Raw genomic sequence first — 16,403 nt, forward strand, 5'->3', positions numbered from 1 at the left:
ATCAGAGCAGTGGCGTACCTAGGGTATGTGGCACCCAGGGCCCATCATTTTTTGACACCCCCCCATGTAAAAAAATATTTTTTGTAATGACCATGAAACGGAATAAATGGTCAGAATAGAAACAGGCAGTGAAAATTTTCTTATATTCCAAACATAACATAACATAAATTATGTCTGAATTGTCATGACATCAGAAGTACATATGGAGTAGTTGCAGGTGATGCTTGGGACAGTTCTGATTGTGTTAGTTCGGTTTTATGTGTTTTTTGAATAGAAGGGTTTTTATTTCTTTTTGAAGGTTTTGCAGTCTGTGGTCGATGTCAATTGGTTGTAGAGTTGGGGGTCGAGTGTTGCAGCTCGAATGGCTAGGAGGTTGTCGAACAGTTTTTTTCTTTTGACGTTTTTGGTTGGAGGGTGTGTGAATGGTGTGCGAGTTCTCCTATGTCTGTTTGAGGTGGATTGAATTATTTAGCTGAAGAAATTAGTTACCCCCTCATCCCACACACATTAATTCTCTTCCATTTTTGTTCCCATTATAAAAAACACTGATAAGTTCCCAGAAAAAAAATACATTAAAATAAGAAGTGAAAACAAAGGCCCCTACAGATGAGAACATAACATAAGAATAGTCTAACTGGGTCAGACCAATGGTCCATCATGCCCAGTAGCCCATTCTCATGGTAGCCAATCCAGGACACTAATACCTGGTCAAAACCCAAAGAGTAGCAACATTCCATGCTACCGATCCAGGGAAGCAGACACTTTCCCCATGTCTTAATAACAGATTATGGACTTTTCCTCCAGGAATTTGTCCAAATCTTTCTTAAAACCAGCTACACTATCTGCTTTTACCATAACTTCTGGCCACTTCATTTTTAAGTTTAGATCTTTCCTTTCAAACAGAGACCTTGCTAGATGTCAAATACAGCACAAGGTAACTTCACATGGACTTAGCTGTGCAGGAAATGTGAATCTCCTCATACACCCACCATATAGTGCAAAAATGTGCAAAGGTCTGTTTTTTTTCTTTCGATCACTACATAGCCTAATGCCACACAAGCAGCGCTGTTACAAACATATTCTGTAGGTCAATGCTAAGGATAACAAAGTTTCCTTCCTTGGACCAGAAGGAGATACTGATAAACCACTGGAAGAGATCCCAAAACAACACCCAAAGACCCACTCAGTGTGTGAACCAGTTGAGTGGAGTGGACTAACTGGGGGGTGGAAATGGGCCCGGAGTTTGCTCAGCAGAATTTCCCAGACTACCTCTTCCTCTCAACACATTGACACGCTGCCACCACCACCACTAGGAACACCTCACTGGGTAGGCCAGCTATGCTATAAACTTTATAAAACATGTTATTATATTTTCTTATAAAGCACATATTTTAACTGAACTCTCTGACATCCTCAGCCTTTCCATTCACAAAAATAGAAGGAAGAAAAGTTCCCATTTCCTGCTGTCTCATGTCCCCGGCCTATACAATATTTTTTTTCTGCAGATCCTTCAAAAGTCTGACCAAATCCTCGTTTCACTTGCATTATAAAGTACTGAGGATGCAATCTCTCCCCAATCCCAGGTCCTAAAGTCTAAGACAGTAGCGCAAACTAATGCTGCCAGATTCAGGAAAAAAAATTTTGATTCGATTCAGCCTATTGAATTGGTTTTTCAATTCAATTTTCCTGCCCAGTTGGGTGATTTTTTTCAAAACTCCTGGTGGGTTTTATAGCTTTTTCACCCCCTTTGGCTTCTCCTAACCACACTGGCGCTGTGGTGTAAATAAAATAAAGAAACAAAAAGGACTTTTCCTCTCTCTGTTAAATCCTAGCTCACGTTTGCAGTCCAACACCAGCTCTGGCAGGATACACATTTCAAATCTGACATATTATAATCACAAAACAGAAAATAAAATTAATTTTTTTACCTTTTGTTGTCTGGTTATATTTCAAATCTTGTTGGTCCAAGGCTCTGGTTTTCTTCTGATAACTTGCTTGCCAGGGTCTCCTTCTTTCTTCTTTCTGCATGCTAACCATCCATCTGCCAACTCTGTCCTCCCTTTCCATTCCCCTTCCCTCCCCAGGAAGTCTGGTATCTTTCCTTTTTTTCATCTCCCTCCACAGATCCACCTTTTCTTAACTACCCTTTCATCCGGCATCTCTCCCTCCTTCCCCACCACCCCAGAGTCCACCATCTCTCCCTTTCTTTTCCCAATTACCCTCCTAACCAGTATCTCTATCACTCCTCCACACCATCCCTTGTGTCCAATTTCCCTCCCTTTCTGTTCCTTCCCTCCCTAAATCCCATGGTCCATCATCTCTCTCCCTCTCCTCTATTTTCAGACCCATTATTTCTTCCTCCCCCCCCCCCCAAAGTTTGGCATATGCACGTCTCTTTGAACACCCCCTTCCCTCCGTGTACTTCTAAACCAGGGTCCCCCCCAAAGGCCTGTCCCCCCTTAAAGGCCTGTCCCACCCCCTTGTAGGCCTGTCCCCCCCCCCTTGAAGGCCTGCCTGCCTGTCTCCCCCTTGTAGGCCTGTCCCCCCTTGTAGGCCTGCCTGCCTGTCCCCCCCTTGAAGACCTGTCCCCCCCCCTTGAAGGCCTGCACCCCCTTGAAAGTCTGCACCCCCCCAAAGGTGACGTCAGAGGAGGGGTGGGACCGCGGCGCAGGAAGCAGCGCCCAAGCAGTTCAGGGATCGCTGACGCTGTGGGCTGCTTCACAGGTGGTGCAGGAAGGTCAGTGGGGCGAGCGGTCCTTCGGGGGTGGGGGTGGGGACTGAACGGCAAGGCCGGGAGCACCCCCTCAGGGCTGGCACCCGGGGCGGACCGCCCCCCCCCTTGGAACGCTACTGCATCAGAGGAATAACCTCCCCACTCCACTTCAAAACTATTAGATATGCGGTACATTCCTAGTAAAATAGACCCCCCCCCTGATAATTATCTGTCCAACTTGCTGTAGGCCTATGATTGTAACACAGAAACAGTTGGCAAATAAAGACCCGCATAATGCATCCAGTTTATCCAACAAGGTGGCCAGAGTTGAAATCTGGCACTCTGCACAGGTTCTGCTTCTTCATGATTAAACACGAGTATTCTTAAATCTCTGACTCTCCCTGCTAGTTTTGGAGCATAGAATGTAGAAGTCTGCCTGGCACTTGTTAGAAGAGCATAAGAATTGCCATACTGGGACAAACCGAAGGCCCATTAAACCCAGCATCCTGCTTCCAACAGAGGCCAACCCAGGTTCTAAGTACCTAGCTAGAATCCAAGCAGTAAAACAGGAGAATGCGGCCATGTATTCTTCGCTGCAGTTCTAATTGCAGCAAATTGGAAGAAGACTAGACATTTAAGGACATCCTTACTTGGCAATAGACTATAAGAAAGAGGTAATTAGGCTGTCAGAATGGGACGATTCATCGTGACCATTTCATCGCGGGACATTTTAATCAGACAATGCAGCGCTGAATCATCGTAGACCCCCACTAATCCTACTTCCCAACTACTAGCGTTGCCTTTAAAGCCCATTCCAGCCTTGATCCTGATATTATTTTGCTCTTTTCGGGACCCAGACCATAGAAGTCTTACTCCCATCTTCCGGAGCAGCCGTCAAAGCTCACTACAGTTATGAAGTCATTTTTTGCTTTAATTGAACTTGTTTTTGCATCATTTCAACATGGGTGAACGTAATAAGGGTGGGGTTTTTGCATGTGAAGCGTCGCATACCCTTTTGCCAAATTAGTCCACTATGGATCACTTTGTGCTCTGTCGCTTGAGACACATCCTATAGGACTCGGGAGCAAGTTGAGGCCACTTAGATGGTTTGGTAGCATTTAATTTGTATATATCTCTCGTACTTGCATAGGGGGAGATGCACAAAACTTACTGTGCTTGCAACGTTTCATTTAGACTGGTTTTAGCTAGTCTAAATAAAGCATTTTTGTAGCTAATGCACAGAAGCTTTTGGCCACTGCTTTACTGTGCGTGGAAGCAGTCTGAAAGCCTTATGATAATGAGCTCACTAGCATTAAAATGAACTATTAGCAATTCTGTGCATTGCTCAGAACAACAGTGCACAGGAACTCCCTGCCTTAACAACTGAAACCTACCAACAGCTCCAGAGCTGTCAGTAGGTTTTAGTTGTTAGGGTAGGGTGACTTTTACAGCTGCACTTTCCTCCTAACTTCTCTGGTGGCAGCAGCAGCTTTTTCTCTCCCCCTCACACTTACCCATCACTTCCTACTTCCAGCTACTGCTGAAAAGTTTTCTTGCTCCCCCCTGGATATGCACACTTCAACTTTCTGTGATTTTTTTTTTTTTTTTTTAATGTATAGCTTTCAGGCGTCATATATTCAAGCACAGTAGGTATTTCTCTGTTTCTGGAGGACTCGCAAAAAAAAAATTTACAGGGATTTGAACCTGGGTCTCTTGGTTCTTAGTCCACTGCACTAACCATTAAGGTACTCCTTAGATCTGCTGCTCTATTAAGAACGCCCATAATACCTGAAGCTGTCACAGAGACTGGTATCACTTACTGGTTTTACATTCAGGGGAAAGAGAGGAGGGATTAAGGAGATGTCATACTTTGAGCAGTTGTCCACTAGAGTTTGGGGTAGTCGTTAGAGCTGCTCCTTGTGACCTTGGGCAAGTCACTTAATTTTCCACTGCCCCAGGTACATTAGACAGATTGTGAGCTCACCAGGACAGACAGGGAAAATGCTTGAAGTACCTGTATGTAAAAACTGCTTTGAATGTGGTTGTAAAACTACAAAAAAGCGGTATACAAGTCCCGATCCCATCCCATCCTTTAACTTGGACGTGCCAAGTACCGGGTCTAAATATCCATCTTGTTAGAGACATGGATGTCCTTTCCCCTTCTGAGATTGGCCTCCCTAGTTCTGCCCAAAAACATGTCCCCTAGCCATATGGACTTATAGCAGTGTTAGAAGTCCACATCCTGCCTTTGTAACATTGGGATTCCTACATCCGTGCAATATGGACATCTAAATTCCAGTTTTCAGATGTCCAAATCAAGAATAGAGCTTTTAAAACAGTGGTCTCAAACATGTGGCCCGCCAGGTACTATTTTGAGGCCCTCGGTATGTTTATCGTAATCACAAAAGTACAATAAAACAGTTTCTTGATCATATGTCTCTTTAGCTATAAATTACAATATTATTATTAAGACTTAGCCAAAAGGAAAGATTTATAAACTATAAAGAGTTTTACCTCATGCAAAATTGTCATTTCTTTAATAAGACATTAACTATTTTTTCTGAGGCCCTCCAAGTACCGACAAATCTAAAATGAGGCCCTGCAAAGGGTTGGAGTTTGAGACCACTGTTTTAAAATAAGCACCATAACATTACATAGAAGTAGATGCTGTGCAAAAACCAAAATCACTCTTTAATCATTGCGAGGAAAGAAACTTAGCAAGAATATATTTGACAAGTACTAAGAAAAATTTGGCTAGACTGACTTTGGTTAAGAATATAGCAGCAAGAATGATCTATGGTCTGAGGAAGTACGAACATGTGACCCCTTACTATTGTGAGCTGCATTGGCTGCCGGTGGAGGCCCGGGTGATCTTTAAATTGGGATGCTTATATTATAAAGTCGCTTTTGGTGCTGCCCCATTATATCTCGTTGATAGATTCGCTATCATGGCATATGAGAAGAGTAGAAAATCTCATGCCCTATTTATGTTCCCTTCAGTTAATGGTTGTAAAAGTAAGAAACATCATAGGCATTGTCTTTCCTATCAAGCAGCTTATTACGATAAAGATTTCCATCCATTATTGACTAAATCCACATCTTATGAACATTACAGAAAACTTTTGAAGACTTTTTTTTATTATTTTTTTACAAATTCTTGGTTAACTAAAATTTCTGTATATCACATTATTCTTGTATTTTCCCATAGCATAATCTTTTAACTGCATTGAACTAAGGATAATGCGGTCTAGAAATTTGCTATTAAGTTATGTTTATAGTTTTTACTGATTTTCAAAATGATTGTCCATTTGTAATTGCTGAAGCTTTATTAGAGGTAACAAGAATATGGCCAAAGTACTCCCCTGAAGTTGTGGGATCGAATTCCAGCGCTGCTCCTTGTGACCCTGGGTAAGTCACCTAATCCTTCACTGCCCCAGGTACAAAATAAGTACCTGTATATATGTAAACCGCTTTGAATGTGTAACCACAAAAAAGCAGTATGCATCTCCCATTCCCTTTTCCCTATAATATTTATTTGGTTTTATATCCCATCCTCCCCAGAGAGCTCAGACTGGGTTACAAATTAACATTCACAGTTCTGCTGATTATCTGCCTACTGCAGTGCTCATCAACCCTCTCTGGAGGCACTCCTAGCCAATTGGGTTTTTCAGGATCACCACAATGAATATGCATGAAATAAATTTGGATGCAATCAAGTCCATTATATGCAAATTGTCTCATGTGTGTTCACTGTGGTGATCAGCAAACCTTACTGTCAAGGGGTGCCTCTAGGAGAGGGTTGAGAAGCAGTGGCCTATGGGACTCTTGCTTTTCAGTGAAAATTTGTAACTATAGACACTATTGTTGAAATGTTGATTTTCCCTATGTTTAGTATTCCTGAGGGGATTTGTGTTTTATTTTTTTATGTAAAAAAACAACAACCTTTTGAATTGGATCAAGGTTTCTCTACCTGTGGTTCTCAAACCTGTCCTGGAGGCCCACTAGCCAGCTAGGTTTTTGGGAAATCCCTAAGAATATGCATGAGACAGATTTGCATATAATGAAGGTGCCAGACATGCAAATCTGGTTCATGCAAATTCACTTGAGATATCCTGAAAACCCAACTGGCTGGTGGTCCCCTGGGATAGAGAATGACACAGGGACAAATTTTTCTCCATCCCCACGGGAGCTCATTTTCCTTTCCCGTCCCCACAAGTTCTTTTCCTGTCCCTGCCCCATTCCTGCAAGCTCTACCTTAACTGCACAAGCCTTGAACACTTACAGTTTTAAAGTGTTTGAGGCTTGTGCAGATGAGGACGGAGCTTGCAGGAATGGTGCAGGGACATGAAAAGAACTTGTGGGGACGGGAAAGGAAAATGTGCTCCCGTGGGGATGGGGAAAAATTTGTTCCCTTATCATTCCCTACCCTGGGACAGGTTTGAGAACCTCTGATCTATACTGTCGTTAACAGGATCACTGTCACTCCTGTACTGATCTGCTCTTCTTGCCAACTTTGATATAGATTTCAAAGTTGTAGCTTAAAAAAAAAAATCTTTCTTTTCATCTCATGTCATACAGGAAAAGTTCGTGCAAAATAAAACTGAAATTAATCTCTGTTCAGTGCAAAATTTGGGGGCATTTTATAAGATCTGAATGAGGCCATTGTTGCAGTCATTTCAGCTCATTAACAGCTGTTTCCAGAACGCTTTCAAAATGTTGCCAAAAATGTTCTGCTATCAGTGGAATTTTATAGCACCAGAAAAAATGTCCTGGCCTATCCCAGAAAACTTGTAAATATGAGGGGAAAAAAAATGTTATATGAACTTTAAAACAGAAATCTTCAAAACAAAAAAGCTGACCAAGCCAGGATTTTCTTTGGAATGTGGGCCATGTTGTCAGTTTCATAGGAAATACTGCATGTCTGTGAGAGCGGGGCCCGGGGTCAGTTGTCTTGCTACCCAATTTGAATGTGGAACAAATTGAAAAATATTTTTACGGATGGTGTAATGTAAATTGAACAAGAACAAAAACCATCAGTTCGCCTCCTAAGTACATAAAGGCCTGTGAAGGAGACACTGTGTTTTTGTTTCCTTAAGGTCAGAGGTTGTGTAAAGTTGAGGAGTTTGAAAACATTTCTCTATTGACAGAGAGAGATGAACAATGCATGGATGTCTTCCTAGAAGAGATGACTTTCTGATTGTATTTTGGCCTTTCAACCAGATGTAAAGAAGGTCCTTGTTGACTTGTTGTCTAAACTTGCTGGAAATGAGTACTACTGGATTTATTGGCCTGCAGCAAACTAGATTTTCTGCAGGTGGTCTTATTGGGCAGGAAGGGCCATTTTCAAAGGGATTCTCCATGTGAGAAAACATTTGTTTACCCTATTCAGAGGGGTGAATGGGAGTGTTGGGAGCAGAATGTCCTGACAAAGTAACTATGGGCAGTATATTTTTATTTTTATAATTTTAGTTTTATTCTTGTATACCGTCAAAGCCATAATAGTTTGAGGCGGTTTACAAGTGCATTCACTCTGCAGCCTCTCAATATCTCTCCTCACATCTCCCCCTGTGCTCCATCTCCCCCCCACCATGAACTCCATTCATCGTTAAGTCTCTCTTAGCTGTACCCTTCTCCTCCACTGCCAGCTCCATCTCCACTCTGCAGCCTCTCAATATCTCTCCTCATATCTCCCCCTGTGCTCCACCCTAGAGGTCTGCACGGGAACGGGGATCGCGGGAATCCCCCCCTAACCCATGGGACTCCTACGGGGATGCCCCTCTAGCCAATGGGACTCCCATAGGGATGGAAGGCTTTGGAAGCAGGGTTCGTCCATGTAATATAATGGACACGTCAGCCTTAGTAAAAGAGGGGGTTTATAAGTTAATTACCTGAACAGAAAACAAATAAAGGGTTCCACCAAAGAGATTCAACAAGGAAAACAGCAACGCAAACACAAAAGAAACTGTGGAATTGATGATCCTGTCAGAAGTAATTGCTGCTTTTTATGGGGACGGGTGGGGATGGAGGTAATTCCTTGAGGGGATGGATGAGGACGGAGAAGATCCTGGCGGGGACGGGTGGGGATGGAGAGGATCCTGACGGGGACAGGTGGGGACGGAGAAGATCCTGACGGGGATGGGCGGGATTTCTGTCCCCGTGGAACTCTTTACTCCACCCCCCCCCCCCCATGAACTCCATTCATTGTTAAGTCCCTCTTAGCTGTACCCTTCTTCTCCACTGCCAACTCCAACTCCACTGCCTCTTCTATCTTGCTGCACCATATGCCTGGAGCGGATTGTCTGGGTCCCAGGTTACTTCAGGCTCCGTCTTTAGCAGTATTCAAATCCTTTCAACTCCTAACTCCCACTCACCAAGATACCTATGTCTATCCTACCATGCTCTCTGCAAGAAACTCCCTAACCCCATTATGTCTTGTCTGTCTAAATTAGATTATAAGCTTTTCAGAACTTTAGGAATGATAAATGGCAGTAGTAGTAAAGCTCTTTCTTTTTTGTCTGCCTTCACATAACTTCATTTCTAAACATGTAAAACCAGCAGAGAAAAGAAAAGACCAGGACTTAAATTGCTTGTACGCTAATGCAAGGAGCCTAAAGACCAAAATGGGAGAATTAGAAGCCATAGCCAAAAAAGAAAACCTAGACATCATTGGAATCACGGAAACATGGTGGAATGAAGATAACCAGTGGGACGTAGTGCTGCCAGGGTACAAACTCTATAGAAGAGACAGGACCCACAAGAAGGGTGGAGGAATAGCACTATACATAAAAGACACCATTCCCTCGTCCAGAGTGGATATAGAACCAAAGGCGGAAGGACTGGAGTCATTATGGGTAAAATTACCAGGAAAAAGTGGCCTTGACATAAGATTGGGTCTATACTATCGTCCACCTGGACAAACGGAAGCAAACGACAAAGATCTGGCAGCAGAACTGAGGCGGGAAGGCAACAACAGGAATGTGACAGTAATGGGAGACTTTAACTACCCCGGGATAAACTGGAATATTGGAAACTCAAACTGTGCGAGGGAAACAGAATTCTTAGAGGCTGTGAGGGACTGCTTTATGGAGCAGCTTGTCAAGGAACCAACAAGAGGATATGCCACTCTTGACCTAATCCTAAACGGAATAGGGGGACCTGCAAAAGAAGTGGAAGTAGTAGGACCACTAGGAAACAGCGATCACAACATGATCCAGTACAAATTAGGAGTAAGTACAGCAAAAGGGAACCACAGTGACAACGTTCAACTTCAAGAAAGGAAACTATGATGCTATGAGAGCAATGGTTAAAAAAAAACTTAGAAACAGCTCAAGGAAAACAGAAACTGTAGAGCAAGCCTGGTCTCTATTCAAGGGCACAGTGCAAGAAGCACAACATATGTACATCCCCAGATTTAGAAAAGGGTGCAAAAAAAAACCGAACAAAAAACCCCGCATGGATAAACGACGAGGTGAAGAAAGCGATAGGAGACAAGAAAAAATCATTCCGGAAATGGAAAAAGGACCAAACTGGGGAAAACTGGAATGAACACAGGAAACACCAAAGAGAATGTCATCAAGTGGTTAGGAGAGCGAAAAGAGAATACGAAGAGAAACTGGCCAGGGAGGCAAAAAACTTCAAATCATTCTTCAGATATGTTAAGGGGAAGAAACCAGCGAGGGAGGAAGTAGGACCGTTGGATGATGGAGACGAAAAGGGAGTGATAAAGGAGCAAAAAGAGGTAGCCGACAGGTTAAACAAATTCTTCTCGTCAGTCTTCACAAGCGAGGACACATCCAGTGTACCGGAACCCGACGTGATCTTCCATGGTGACCAAGAAGAAAAACTGTCAGCAATAGAGGTGAGCCATGAGGATGTCCTCCAACAGATAGATAGATTGAAAAGTGACAAATCACCAGGCCCGGACGGAATCCACCCTAGGGTACTAAAAGAACTAAGAAATGAGATAGCGGAAATACTCCAAATAGTTTGCAACCTATCCCTGAAAACTGGAGAGATTCCGGAGGACTGGAAGATAGCAAATGTTACACCTATCTTTAAAAAGGGGTCAAGAGGAGACCCGGGAAACTATAGGCCGGTAAGTTTGACATCGGTTCCAGGCAAGATGGTAGAAGCACTGATAAAGGATAGCATCTGTGAGCACATCGAAAAAAATGGGCTGATGAAAGCGAGCCAACATGGCTTCTGCAAGGGAAGATCGTGCCAAACAAACTTACTGCACTTCTTTGAGGGGGTAAACAGCCAGTTGGACAAAGGGGAACCTGTAGACATCATTTACCTTGACTTCCAAAAGGCCTTTGACAAAGTACCCCATGAGCGGCTGCTTAGGAAGCTATGGAACCACGGGGTGGAAGGGGACGTATACAGATGGATTAAACACTGGTTGGCAGGCAGGAGACAGAGGGTTGGAGTAAAGGGTCACTACTCGGGCTGGAGGAAAGTCACGAGCGGAGTTCCGCAGGGGTCTGTACTTGGACCGCTGCTGTTCAATATATTTATAAATGACCTGGAAACGGGGACGAAATGTGAAGTTATAAAATTTGCGGACGACACTAAACTCTGTAGAAGGGTTAGAACTACGGAAGAGTGTGAGGACCTACAAAGGGACCTAAACAAACTGGAGGAGTGGGCGAATAAATGGCAGATGAAATTCAATGTAGGGAAATGCAAGGTCATGCATATAGGGAGAAAAAACCTGATGTTCAGCTACCAAATGGGGGATTAGTATTAGAGGGAAGTAACCTTGAAAGAGATTTGGGTGTATTGGTGGATACAACAATGAAGTCAACGGCGCAATGCGCAGCAGCCGCGAAGAAGGCAAACAGAATGTTGGGTATTATTAAAAATGGTATTATGACCAGAACAAAAGAAGTCATCCTGCCGTTGTATCGGGCAATGGTGCGCCCGCACCTGGAGTACTGTGTTCAGTATTGGTCACCGTACCTCAAGAAGGATATGGCAATACTTGAGAGGGTCCAGAGAAGAGCGACACGAATGATTAAGGGCATGGAAAACCTTTCATACACTGAAAGACTGGAGAGGCTAGAGCTCTTCTCCTTGGAAAAGCGGAGACTCAGAGGAGACATGATAGAAACCTACAAGATCATGAAGGGCATAGAGAAAGTAGAGAGAGATAGATTCTTCAAATTTTCAAAACATAAAAGAACAAGAGGGCATTCGGAAAAATTGGAAGGGGATAGATTCAAAACAAATGCTAGGAAGTTTTTCTTTACTCAGCGGGTGGTGGATACCTGGAATGCGCTTCCAGAGGACGTAATAGGGCAGAGTACGGTAATGGGGTTTAAGAAAGGATTGGACAATTTTCTGTTGAAAAAGGGGATAGAGGGGTATAGATAGAGGATTGCTGCACAGGTCCTGGACCTGTTGGGCCGCCGCGTGAGCGGACTGCTGGGCGCGATGGACCTCGGGTCTGACCCGGCAGAGGCATTGCTTATGTTCTTATTCATTTCAGTTTTCTTCTCTCTCCTGTTTTCATCACATTCTCTCCTTCACTGACAGGAAAGATGGTAGAGGCGCTGATAAAGGACCGCATCAATTGAAAGGGGATAGATTCTGTATGAATGTAAGGAAGTTCTTCACCCAGAGTGGTAGAAAACTGGAAAGCTCTTCCGGAGTCTGTCATAGGGGAAAACTCCCTCTTTGTTACCCTCATTTAATTCATCACCTCTGGTTCTGGATTCCTCCCTTCAGGGCCTGTGTTGGACATAGTGGGTAGAGAATGACAAGGTAACAAAATTCATCACCATACTCGTCCCCCTGGATAACTGCAGGAAACCATCCCATGCCATAGTGTCTATCTCAACCTTAGTCCTTTTACACCAGCATTCTTCAATGCACAGAATCTACTCCATTTTCTCGTGTAACTTTGCCAGACAATCTCGGTCCTTCTCCAGGATTTTCTTCTGTGAACACAGTAGTACAGTGTTCCCCCGGTGGTTCGCGGTCCCAGTCATTCATGGTATTTTTTGACCGCGAACCGCCAAGGAGAGGACAGCGGGAGAGGCAGGAGAGAGTAGACGGAGTGCCGCGAGTGCAGGAAATCACTCGTGGTACGCTCTTCCTGCACTAAGTCGGGCCTTATCCAATCAGGAGCTGCTGATTGGATAAGGCCCGACTTAGTGCAGGAAGAGGCGGTTGGAGTGTACTGTGAGTGATTTCCTGCACTCGCGGCGCTCCGGCTGCTCTTCTGCTGCCCTAAGGCTCTCCCATGAAAAACCGTATTCGTGATTTTTTGAGATTCGTGGGGGTTCCTGGAATGGAACCCCCGCAAATCTCAGGGGAGTACTGTATTTGTTTAGCACATTTGCTTTTTCCTCATCACTCTCCACATATCGGTTTCCAGCATCTTTTAGTTTAGCAATTCCATTTATCATCTTCCTCCTTTCCCTAATATATCTGAAAAAATTTTTGTCTCCCTTTTTTACATTTTTAGCCATTTGTTCTTCCGCGTGTGCTTTCGCCAGATGTATCTCTCTCTTGGCTTCTTTCAGTTTCACCTGTAGTCCTTTCTGCACTCCTCTTTTTGGGTTTTTAAATATTTCATGAACACCAACTCTTTTTGCCTTTATTTTCTCCGCCACTAGTTTGGAGAACCTTATCAGTTTCCTTTTTCTCTTGTTTTTATTTATTTTCTTCACATAAAGGTCTGTAGCCATTTTTATCGCTCCTTTCAGCTTAGACCACTGTCTTTCCACTTCTCTTATGTCCTCCCATCCTAACAGCTCTTTCTTCAGGTACTCTCCCATTGCATTAAAGTCCATACGTTTGAAATCTAGGACTTTAAGTATCATGTGGCCGCTCTCCACTTTAGCCGTTATATCAAACCAAACTGTTTGATGATCGCTACTTCCCAGATAAGCACCCACTCGAACATTAGAGATGCTCTCTCCATTTGTGAGGACCAGATGCAATATCGCTTTTTTCCCTCGTGGGTTCCTGAGGTATAGAAGTGCCACTTTGGCTTGCTCCTCCCTCTCCCCCCCCCCCCCCAGCCTAGCTTACTTCCCCATTGCCACCCCAAATATATCTGTCTAGAGATGCCACAGTCCTGGTAATTAATTTCTCATATTTTGTGTTAAATCCCCTGTTTACTTTCTGGCATTGTGGACAAACACCCTAATGGCCTCATTAATATTCATTTTAATATGTGCCCATGTGTACCATGCAGGTTAACAGCCACAGCCAGTAAGAATCACATGGAAAATTTGGATTCTGCCCTGGGTAGCTTTCTGTGTCGGCTCCTAAATATTTTAACCCTTTTGTGCCCATAATGCTTAACTTTTTAGTTAAGGAACATTAAGGGATTAAAGTAACGGGTATTCAAAATGGGAAACAAATGTGCAAAATGGGAGTAACAAATTCTAAAAAATCTAACTACAAAGCAGAGGAGAGACTGTAATAGGCAAGTCTGAAAACCCCCCATTTTAAAAGAAGGTTAGAAAATATATGCACTAAGTCGAGCCAGTAGTGCAATTCCATTTCTTACTCATGACGCAAAAACAATTGCTGAAGAAAGCAACCTGCTGCAATCGTTTGTTTAGCAGCATCACCTACAGCAACCCTCTACCCTCCAGCCTGGCTGAATGAGGGGTGCTCGTTCGGCGCCTCGTGCCGGCCTGTCTGCACGTCACCGGCAGCGGCTCGCAGGGCGCAGCTCCTTTTTTTTTTTTTTCCTTTTTACCGCATCGTGCTGCAGTTGTGCATAATTCAGCGCGCGCCGGGCTCCCATAGCAGGCAGAAGGGGAGGCAGCCGAGCAGAGCGTCGGCAGCCAGGCTTCTCCCGGCCTCGAGCCAATTTTCAGAACCTGTGAGATCTCTCCAGCTGCCGCCCAGACGTTCTCATCGGGGGGCTTCCAGTGGCGCGCTGCAGGGAGGCACCATCTACGCAGCCTTATCCCGCTTGCCAGCCGGTCCACCCCCTAATGAAAAGGACTTCCAGTACGTTCCTGGAAAAGGCCAGCGAGGAGGAACCCTGGCAGCATGCGCAGGAGGCAGAGCGCGGAGATCTCGTCAGGCAAATGCGGCTTCTGAGCGCGCCTTCCGTGCGACCGAGGGACGGAGCGCGCGCGAGCTCGCAAGGAGAAGCGGGAGACGAGCTTTTATTTATTTATTATTTTTTTTTTTTCATGAAGAGAACTACCGAGAACGGAAGAAGCGGCTCTGCCCAGACTCCACTTCCTCCCCCTGACCTCTAGGTTTTCCTATCTGACGGCGCACCTGCTCAGCTTCGGAGGAGCCCCTCTGCCCGCCGCAATGGCCAGCCAGCAGGATTCGGGCTTTTTTGAGATCAGTATCAAATATCTGTTGAAATCCTGGAGCAATAGTGAGTACCTGCGGAACACTTGCCTTCGTTTAATGTACCTGTGTTCTAGTTGTACTTGGGGACACGTCCTGAATTTACGGCGTTATCAGGGGGGCTGCGCAGCCGCGTTTTGCTAAAAGATGCAAATGTCACAGGTTTTGAATAGCTTTTCTCTAATAGGCTTCCATAGATTTTACTTGAATAATAAAATGCAGGCAAATTTCAGACTCTATATATTTTTAATGATCCTGTGCCTTCCAGCCAGCATTTCCTGTTTAGTTTGTTGAAGTTGTGCAAGCTCTATCTACAGTAAATATTGTCGGGAAGCTGTTTAATCCAGGACTTGGAACAGCTTCAGAATACTTGAAAAAAATGCATACTTGAGACAAATACTAAGCATTTGGCGTTGGAAATTTTTGATTTTAAATAAAATAACCCGTTTGCCTCTTTAGTGATGGTTCAAGATTCAAATGCACTTTTTTTTTTTTGGGGGGGGGGTTGTTTGTTTTTGGGGTTTTTTTGCACTAAAAGGCCTTAAAAATACAGTAGGTCATAATTAATGTGAAAGGTAAACTGGGAGTGTCAACTGTCCAGCAACCATTGAGTCTGTGACTTAAATCTTTGGTGAGGTAGTGATCTTTCATCGTCTTTTAAAGGTATCTTAGGGGTCTTCTAAAGCAGTGTTCTTCAACCACCGGTCCATGGACCAGTGCCGGTCCACAGGGCCAGCACGTGCATCAGGCCCAAAACAATGTCCTTCAACCGCCGGTCCACGGTGTAATCAATGCGGCGTTATTGTCAAGCCAGCTCCCTCTTCCTCACTGATTCAGTGCACAAAGCCACGGGCAGTGGCTCCTACGGGTATCCTGCGCCTGAACTGGAAGCCTTCTCTCTGATGTTGCAACGTCAGAGGAAAGGCTTCCAGATGAGGCACGGGACGTGCAAGGTGCAAATTAGTACTATTATGGGGGCGGGGTCTGGGGTGGAGCTTGGGTAGAGACGGGCGGGATCTGGCTCATGACTTAGCCCAGTGTTCTTCAACCGCCGGTCCATGGACCGATGCCGGTCCACAGAATAATTCTTTTATTTCTGCCGGTCCATAGGTGCAAAAAGGTTGGAAAACAGTGTTCTAAAGATCATTGCATGTTATCTGCAGCAGATCCCATAAAAATAAAATGTGCTAACCTGTGGTAAAAGATCATTCAAGTTTTCTAGGACTCGCTGGGATACCTGAAGTCTTTGCTCTGTTTGTTGGTGGCCTCTCTCTTATGAGCTGTTTGAAAACATTGAAAGGAGCATAATGTTCTGATTTTTGTATGGTTTTCAGGGTAGAATTTTAAGGTTAGCAAT

At 44.3% G+C, this 16,403-nt stretch overlaps 1 protein-coding gene across 5 annotated transcripts in view; it reads left to right on the forward strand.

Moving 5' to 3' along the window:
• Nucleotides 1–16,403, forward strand: part of FRY (FRY microtubule binding protein) — a 501,309-nt gene that overhangs the window by 58,378 nt on the left and 426,528 nt on the right. For 2 of the 5 annotated variants that reach the window (XM_033948459.1, XM_033948460.1), the window contains exon 1: nt 14,482–15,074. The exons of the other annotated variants lie outside the window; for them this stretch is intronic. In XM_033948459.1, coding sequence (XP_033804350.1) covers nt 15,005–15,074 — 70 coding nt within the window. In that variant the 5' untranslated portion in view covers nt 14,482–15,004. Of the gene's footprint in view, nt 1–14,481; nt 15,075–16,403 lie in introns of those variants that run through there. 5 annotated transcript variants of the gene reach the window in all.

Source organism: Geotrypetes seraphini, chromosome 6 (assembly GCF_902459505.1).
Source record: "Geotrypetes seraphini chromosome 6, aGeoSer1.1, whole genome shotgun sequence".
Lineage (NCBI taxonomy): Eukaryota > Metazoa > Chordata > Amphibia > Gymnophiona > Dermophiidae > Geotrypetes > Geotrypetes seraphini.